The sequence below is a fragment of the Chinchilla lanigera genome, unplaced genomic scaffold (genome assembly GCF_000276665.1).
Source record: "Chinchilla lanigera isolate Chin_1 unplaced genomic scaffold, ChiLan1.0 scaffold00198, whole genome shotgun sequence".
Lineage (NCBI taxonomy): Eukaryota > Metazoa > Chordata > Mammalia > Rodentia > Chinchillidae > Chinchilla > Chinchilla lanigera.
Window position 1 is genome coordinate 188,319 of NW_004955599.1, and position 9,465 is coordinate 197,783.

Sequence of the window (9,465 nt, forward strand, 5' to 3'; positions counted from 1 at the left end):
TACAAAGTAAGCACCCTGGCTTCCTGCTGAGTCACTTAGCCAAACCTCTAGACTCCCCAAGTTGACACAATGTTTCAACCATAACAGTTACCTACTATAAGGAATTTACAAGCACCAACAAAAAAGGATTTTTTTAAAACTATAACATGATAAAATGCAAAAACTAGATGCAACCCCAAACCTTCAGCCAACCCAGGGCAAGTCTAGGTGGCAGTGAGGTGGAGGAAGGCAGAAGCTACCAACTGAATTTTCTAAAATGGTAGTACAGAAAGTAACAAAATAGATAAATGAAGCTATAAAAAATCAGCTCAGAAATAATTTATCACATAAAGAGTTGATGACTATAAAAAAGTACTTGTTAGTGAATCTAGAGTAGACACAGATTTAAAAAATTAGAGGCATTCTTATATACGTATGAATTACTAAAGCTGAATCAAGAAGATATAAAAATTCTCAATAAGCCAATATCAGTTAATGAGACTGAAAATGTAAATAAAAACCAAAAAAATCCCAGGCCCTGATGGAATCACTGCTGAATTCCACAAGAAATTGAGAGAAGACCTAAAGCCAATACTCTTTAAACTCTTTAATGAAATTGAAAGGGAGGCAATATTCCCTAACTCATTCCTGAAGGCAAGTATTACCCTGATACAAAACCCAGAGAAAGATACAACCAAAAAAAGAGAACTACAGGCCAATCTCCCTAATGGACATACATGCAAAACTCCTAAATAAAGTACTAGCAAACAGAATTCAACAAATCTTCAAAAAGATTATACACCATGTGTCATGGTTTGGGACTTATTTTGCAAGGGGAGACAATATAATACAGGACACATGTTTTATAAGGTTATTTATAATAGTCACCCAAAGAATGATATACAAAAGAGTGCAGGAAATATGTTCACAAAATATAGACCAAGGAATCTAGCTGAGGGCCTGTATCCCATGATAATGTCCTGCATGAGTCCAGCTGAAGACCTAGAACCCATAACAATGCCTCCCATGAATCCAACTGGAGGCTCAGAGCCCAAGACACCATCTCGAGCAGGCAAATTTCACACATCTGCACTGGGAAGTCCCAAAGGTCAGTGGTGGAATCTAGAAAGTCTGTGCCAGCAGGATAAAGGATCTGTGCTAGCAAGCTGAGGGATTTACACTGGAGCCAGGAAGTGATCCTCAAAGGAAGAACTGGAGCTCCCCTGAAAGGTACCACAGCCATCCTCAACAACAGTGAGGTCCTGAGTTCCTCAGATGATCAGGATGGTCAAGTTCCCATCAGGTAATCCAACTCAGCAAGCATCTCCAGTACACTGGCAGTGCACCATCATCCCCTGTGGAGCCAGGAAGTGATGCTTAAAGTGAGGACCAGAGCTCCCCCAAAGTGAACCAAAGCCATTCTCAGTGCCAACAAGGTCCTGAGCTCCTCAGAGGATGAAAACAGCCAACTTCACCAGGAAAGCCAGTGTGATAAGCTCCTCCAAGAGAACCAACAGCTTCTTACAGCTTCTACCAGCTCCCAACAGCCTTTTTCAGTTCCCAACAGCCTCCCTTCTTCTTCTCCAGTTCTACTTCTTATGCTGCTGGCAACAATTCTCAGGTGGGCCACCACACCCAGCACCATAGTTATTCAGTTCAGCTGGGGGTTATAAGTTGACCACCAGTTGTCAATCCACTACACCATGACCAGGTGGGATTTATCCCAGGAATGTAAGGATGGTTCAACATACACAAATCAATAAATGTAATACACCACATCAACAGAGCCAGAGACAAAAATCAGATGATCATCTCAATAGATGCAGAAAATTTTTTTACAAACTCCAGAACTCATTCACAATAAAAACCCTAGAGAAAATTGGAATAGATGGTCTTTACCTCAAATTGATAAGAAACATCTATGACAAACCAACAGCCAACATCATACTAAAAGGACAAAACTGAAAACTTTCACTCTAAAGTCAGGAACAAGACAAGGATGTCCACTATCACTGCTCCTTTTCAACACTGTTCTGGAAACACTAGCCAGAGCAATTAGACAAGAGAGAGAAGTAGAAGGAATAAAGATAGGAAAGGAAGAAGTTAAATTATTCCTGTTCACAGATGACATAATACTCTACATACAAGACCCCAAAAAATCCACCCAAAGACTCCTAGAGTTAATCACCAAATTCACTTGCAAGCTGGATACAAACTCAATACTCAAAAATCAATAGCATTCTTGTACACAAACAAAAAACACACTGAGAGAGAAATTAGGGAATTACAGCTTTCACAATAGCACCCAAAAAATGAAATACTTAGGAATCAATCTAACAAAGGAAATAAAATATCTATACACTGAAAATTACAGTACTCTGAAAAAAGAGATTGAAGAGGATTTCAGGAAATGGAAAGATATTCCTTGCTCACGGATAGAAAAGCCAACATTATAAAATGTACATATTCCCAAAACTATTAAACAAATTTAATCTAATGCTGATCAAACTACCATTAGTATACCTCACAGATGTAGAGATAATATTTCTAAAACTCATCGGGAACCACCAGAGGCCTAGAGTAGCAAAAGCAATGCTAGGCAACAAAGCCAAGGCAGGAGGCAACACAATCTCTGACTTGAAGTTATATTACAAAGCTACTGTGATAAAATCAGTATGAAACTGGCAAAAAACATAATTGAGGATCAATGGAACAGACTAAAAGATGCAGACACATCTACAAACACACTCAGCTAGGGGCTGGGTATTTAGCTCAGTGGCACAGCACCTGCCAGGCAAGTGCAAGGTCGTGAGTTCAATTCCAGGTACCAAAACAAAAAACCACACTCAGCCATCTCATCTTTGAAAAACGGGCCAAACATGTTCGTTGGAGGAAAGATAGCCTCTTTAATAAAAGGTGCTGGAAAAACTGGCTTTCCACATGCCAAAGACTAAAACTAGACCCATGTTTATCACTAAAGTCAAAATGGATCAAAGATCTAAACATTAAAAAAGAAACACTAAATCTTCTGGAAGAGAAAGTAGTAGAAATCTTGAAGAACTGCCCCTCAGACAAAGGACTTCTATCTAGAACATATAAAGAATTTTTAAAAAATCAGGCCCCCAAAATTCAAAGACACAATTTTAAAATGAGCATCAGGGATGAATACACACTTCTCAGATAAACAAATACAAATGGCAAATAAATATGTGAAAAATGTTCAATATCATTGGTCATTTGAGAAATACTAATTAAAATAACATCGAGATTCCACCTGTCCCCAGAAAGAATGGCTATCATCAAGTCAACCAATAACAAATGCTAGTGAGGCTGTGGGGGGAAAGGAACCCTATTGGTGGAAGTGTTGACTGATACAACCCCTTTAGAAACCATTGTGGAGATTGCTCAAAAATCTAGGATTACAGGTCCCATTCAACCCAGCTATTCCCCTTCTGAGTATTTTTCCAGAAGAACTGAAGACATCATATCACAGTGATATATGTGCACCCGTGTTTATAGCAGCACAATTTGTCATAGCTAAATTTTGGGAAAAACCCAAATGCCCATAAACTGAGGAATGGATAAAAAATGTGGTATTTTTATTCAATGGAGTATTACTCAGCTATAAAGAAAGTTATTAAAAAGCTATAAAAGTTATAAAAAGACTCGAGGCTTTTGTGGGTAAATGGATGCAACTAGAGACCATACCCATAAGTGAAATAAATCAGACACCCATATGTAAGCACGATATTGTCTCCCTAGTGTAAGAAACTGAAAGAGTAAATAAAATCCAAACAGTACAATAGATATTGTGAAAGGGAAAGAAACTGCTTACAAGGAAAGAACAACTGGGATGAGGGAAAGGGAAAAAGAAAGAAGGAAGGGAAAATATATATACACACACAAGATAGCTAAGATAATTGTACTACTAATTTCTATTGGTTTATTGAAAGGAAGAGTTAATGCCCAAGTGTTGATTAATTTTACATCCCTATATCTGGTAATCTGAACAACTATTTTAAAGATAATAATATGCAATATAACAGCCATTGTTAATTTCCTATCATCTTGTTTTGAAATTCTGTACTGTTTTTACTGTTTTTTCCTCCCTAAATTAAAATAAAACAGAAACCCTTAACCTACTGGAAGATAAAAGTGTCATGTACATGTGCCCACTATCCGCTATGAATGTGATCATTATATGTCACAAACATGCGCTAAAAATAATAATAACAATAATAATGTATGACGCTTAACTTCATGTAGTCATATAAGATAAATAAATGAATCTGATGCTGGAAAAATAAATGGGGTTGAGGAAGGGAAAAAAGGAGGGAATTGAAACCTGTTATGTACCTGTACCAATCCCCTACAGAGAATGTAATCATTACATCCTGTAAACCTGTACTAATAAAAGTTTTAAAAAACAGTAACAATGAAAACGGGGTTAGAGGATGTAGAGGGGAAGGGGAAGGGAATTTGGGAGGGACCAGAGAATAAAAACAATTAATATATATTAAGTATACATACCTACTCCCTACATGTATCTTACTCTCCAAAGTAAGTTGCACACATGTCCTAATAAATAAAATGTCAATGTCTTAAACACTTTCCTCATCACTGGGATTCGATGTTCAACACCGAAAAATTAAAGGAGAAGAGACTTACTTTGGCTCATGTTTCAGAATTTTCTATCCATGTTTGCCCGAACATAGAAACTACATTGTGTAAGGGTCTGAGTGGAAGAAAGCTTCTCTTCATGGTGGCCATAAAGCAGAGAAAGAAGAAGGAAGCCAAGGAGGGAGAGATATACCCTTCCAGTCACACCTCCCATAGCTTGCCTCCCCCAACCACTCCTCCCTCCTAACAGTAAGTCAATTATAGTACTCCTGGGGCCCGGTTCTCTTCCAAAAGCCCTTCATATGAACACATAAAGCTTGTGGGGGACATCTAGGTATAAACAATCACAGTGAAGAACCAACAAATTCTCACTTGACTGTGTTCCTCCTCACCCTAGACAGGACAGGTAAGATTCCCTGTAAGTGATCTGGCATCCACTGCATAAAAATTTCCAGAAACTCCATTCACATTTCTATTTTATCATCAAAAGTAAGGAGCCAGTACAAAATAACTTCAGCATACTCTGATATCTTATTCTAATATTGGATGGGTTTGAAAGCCAGTCTCACAGACAGCAATTCTCATGTGGCCCAGGTATAAGGTCTTGGAGTCATTCTCCAACACTAACATAACTATGGCCAGTAAACACAGGTTTATAGTATTTAAAGCAGAGGGCTTCATCATAACTCCTCTGCACCGATACCATAAGCCGAATAGCATAAGCTGAGAATTGCAAGTCATTCTTGGTGTAAGAATCCTTAGTCATGGGGGCACGTCCTATCTCTAAATTCCCTTCATCATGGAATTTTCTCAGTGAACTTTGTAATCTTGTGTAATTTGTAGAGGAGGGACGACAAAGGAGCTAACATTTTTTAATAATTAACAAATTAATAACTGCCTGAGTTCTGCTCAAGTTACAGTGGTACCTCAGTTCACAAACTCAATTTTCTCCATGACCCTGGTCACAAACCAAACTGGACTAGAACTGAATCAAATTTCCCTATAATGTCAACATTGAACCTAGCCATTGAATTTGATTTAGTTCTTGTCCAACTCAGTTTGAAACCAGAATCTTGAAAAGAATCAAGTCATAAACCAAGGTATCACTATAATTTGATATGCACATTTGTGACCTCCTGAATGCCTTAGGAAATCTTTGTGAGAAAGTTATTACTATTTTTGTTCTCCTGTTCTTTCCCTGATCCTTTTTCTATTCCTTATTTTTCTTCTTCATGTTAATGAGAAGGAAATTGAGGTTTAGAGATATTCAGTCACCTTTCTCAAGGTATCTACCTAGCAAGGTGCAAAACCATTAGATAACTCCAGACTAGAAATCACATCTAGACATAAACCATACTAAATCAAGATCTCCACTGATTTCATCTTTAATTTAATTCTAAACATCTCATTCATGAAGAAACTACATGCCAAGACTTTCTAAAATAAGATGAGCCAAAAATTGAAATAAAGACTCAGAAAATTATTCACTAGCTTAAGATAGAGAAATGGTCTTTCTTCCACTGACAACAAGTGGAGAATCAACTTCAATTGCCCTGTCTTCCATGCCCATCTGGTTATAATCTAAATAACACATCATTTCATTTCCTTCCTCATCTGACTAACCTGCACACTCTGCAGTGCTCTGTCATATGTTTCATATGTCCTCACTGCAGAACTTCCCTGAGATTCTTTTAACTCCCAAATTCCTCTTTTCCACCCTCTTGACACCTGCCATTGCTTCTTTTATGTTTATATTTTCCACTGGAGAAAAAGGGCAGTCAGTGAGCCTGTCCTTTATGAGCTCTTGGTGCTCCTCACAATGTTCTTTGTGCTGTGACAACTGAATAATTTGCTGTTGCTGTCACTGTTGAAGGTTGTGACATCCACTGTGAAGGAGGAGATGGAGGCAGCCCAGAAAAAAACCTTCTCTGTGTGATGTGTTCCAGTCACCCAACCTGTGTAAACAAGTGTGACTCATCCTTCATGAGGTAGGTTTCACATACTGCCTTTTAAAATACTGGAGACATGAAACTGTTATTTCAAAAGATATAATTTGTTGCAGAAAACCAATTTTGGGACAAATTATTAGGAAGACAAACACAAGTGCTAAGGCTGGTAGTAGTCAAACAGCTTTGAAAAAAACTGATGGAACTAATTGTACGGTGAGTTTTGGTCATCACATCACCTAGCCCAGATCATCACCAGAGACTAATGCTGAGAACGTCAATCATGGCACAGACTTTGTTTCCACTTCCATGGAGGTAAAAGATAGATAGAAGTAAACAATAAAGTACATAAATATAAACAGCTGAATGATTATTTATGTATGTAGTTATACCTTTATCAGGTCACATTTAGGAAAAATTCTAAACCCTAGAAGATCCCATCATGTAACATGCACAACACCCTCTCACACCCGAAATAAACTTAGCAGAAATTATAGCTTGTCATCATGTAGCTATTTTATGATTATGAAATTATCACCTACAAAGAAATATTCTACAAAACTGATATGGCTTTATATTTTAACATCAACACTTGGCTTCATGGGGTAATATGATGTCATCTTTATGTTGTAAACTATAAACCCTTTGACGTGTCTTTTCTCTGTCCACTACAGATTTGCAACACGGCTGCCCTGTTCTGGCTTGATTCTCCACTTACATCAGCTGGGGGATAGCATCTTCCTTTTGCCAGCTATCATTGGAATAGTCAAAATCCCAAGCATTTATCTTGCTTTTTGGACATTGAATCACTTGGGTCGTCAAATAAGCCAACTGTTTTTTATGTTTGTGGTGGGAATCTTAATTCTGGCATTGTTGTGCCTCAAGGTGAGGAAAGAGCACAGGGCAAAAAAAGAAATCTCTTATGACTGTTCCCCAGAGGAATGAAAATCACATCTATGTGGACCTGAAGGAATTAGTCCTCAAGATTCCCTGAAACCAACCTTGGTATTTAGAAGAAAGTCTTCCATTAAGCTCCTGCGGAATGATCCAAAGGTCAGTATTGTTTGGCTCAGATATGTGCTCAGTCTTCTCTACACCATAGATGAGTCTGGAAACTAGTGCCACTTGTTCTTGAGCTTCTCTGGTCAGCAGTGGATCATCTGTTCTTTGGGGAATCAGACTTCACAGCAAGCATGTCAGATGTAGACCTAATAATTGTGTCTGAGGTGACCAGTCATTGACCCTATCCAGTTCTGTCCAATTACTTCATCTTCAGTGACAGTTTATTCCTTGGACTCTATGTAAGTATCATTATTAGGTCACCACAAATGCAACTGTGCTCTAGGGAGTCATCTCAACCCAAGAAAACAAAAATCCCTTGTTTTTAAGTACAGAAAAGCTATACAGTAGTAACAAAATATAGAGCATAAAAGAATTCTCTCTTAGAATTGGTTTTCTCTGAACCGAATGAATATACATAATGAATAGAGGAACCCAGGTGGTCTCTGTGCCTCATTGAGCTTCCCAAGTAGTAGTGTGCTTCACAAAGGCCCATACTAGTCACCTTCATTTCCACTGAATATCAGTAATGGCGCAACTTTGCTGCCATACAACAGACACCACTGTGATGTTTAGAATTCTCATTAGCTTTTTGTGTAGCAGAAAGCTAACTCGTTCAACTTTCCTTCCGCAGTTTCCAAAGTCTGACTTTTTCCTTAGCAGAAGTCCTTATTCTTGAATCCAGAGACATTATTCTAGATCAAGACATCTTCCAGCTTAGCTGTTAAGAAGGGACTTCTGTCATTTGATGACTGTCTTTTACAATGTTGACCTTATGTCATTATTGTGTGTATTGGTCTTAAACTCCTGGAGTACCTAGGTGCATCTCACACCCATCCATAATTTTCAGATCGGTGACACTCTGCATGAAGGACAGACATACACTGAACAGAAAAGAGGAAGGTGAATTCCTTCTGAACTCACAATCCTTTCTCCTTCTTTGGAAATCCCCAGAAAAACAAGGAAAGTTAATCAAAGTATTCAGAATATTTTATTCATCATAAACCAAATATGTAGATAAGTCACATTTCTCAGTTTATTAGCCATAGCACAAGTTCAACCTCTGTAGTTTCTCTACAACATATTTTACATTTGTGTGCATCTCCAACAGGGGTACTTTCCATTTGTGATTTGAGAATTCTGATTCCTTCCACTCAGATTTACTGACTCTCCCTGGTCTTCCTTTCTCCAGAAATGCAGACCCCACGTTTGATTTTGACAATTTTAGGAGCAGCAATTTCTACTGCCTCTGTTACCAGTTCTTTTACCCATGCAAATGAACTACTCCCCACCATTAGCAGGTACCAAAAAAACTTCTTGGTTCCCTGTGAGGGTAAAAATAGACATTTTCCAGTTCATTGACTCTTAACTAGGGAATGAAAGTTACAAGATGATTGTAATGATAACAACAATAATATAGTCAGTTTACTAACTGTTAGTTTTTGGCATGTACTTTTAACTCTGCTAATGTAACACCAACATACATTTCATGTAGTCTTCATTCACTCAAAAGATAGTAACTATGATTAATAGCATTTTTAAATCATAAAATGGTGAGTCAAAACCATATAAAATTGAGAGAAATTACTAAAAATTAGCATATGTAAAAATACATTATCAGCCAGGTGTGGTGGTGCAAGCCTGTAATCCCAGCACTTGGGAGGCAGAGGCAAGAGGATTGCTATGAGCTTGAGGCCAGCCTGGGTGCAATAGTCTGCTCAAGGCCAGCCTGAACTATAAAGCAAGACACTGTCTCAGGAAAAAAAAGTACATTGTCAACCAGTATAAGTCTAAACCTACAAAAATGGGGGAGAAAACTTTGCCAGCTATTCTTCGGAGGACTAATACTTACAATAATAAA

General features: G+C 38.0%; 1 protein-coding gene across 1 annotated transcript in view; it reads left to right on the top strand.

Annotated features, from left to right (window-relative positions):
- The first annotated feature begins 4,520 nt into the window (after nucleotides 1–4,520).
- LOC102019554 (solute carrier family 22 member 9) overlaps nucleotides 4,521–9,465 on the top strand; it is a 7,784-nt gene continuing 2,839 nt past the window's right edge. Inside the window, 6 exon segments of the mRNA XM_013510037.1 lie at nucleotides 4,521–4,539; nucleotides 6,473–6,587; nucleotides 7,220–7,485; nucleotides 7,559–7,598; nucleotides 8,455–8,507; nucleotides 8,797–8,905. Of these exon segments, the coding sequence (XP_013365491.1) occupies nucleotides 4,521–4,539; nucleotides 6,473–6,587; nucleotides 7,220–7,485; nucleotides 7,559–7,598; nucleotides 8,455–8,507; nucleotides 8,797–8,905 (602 nt within the window).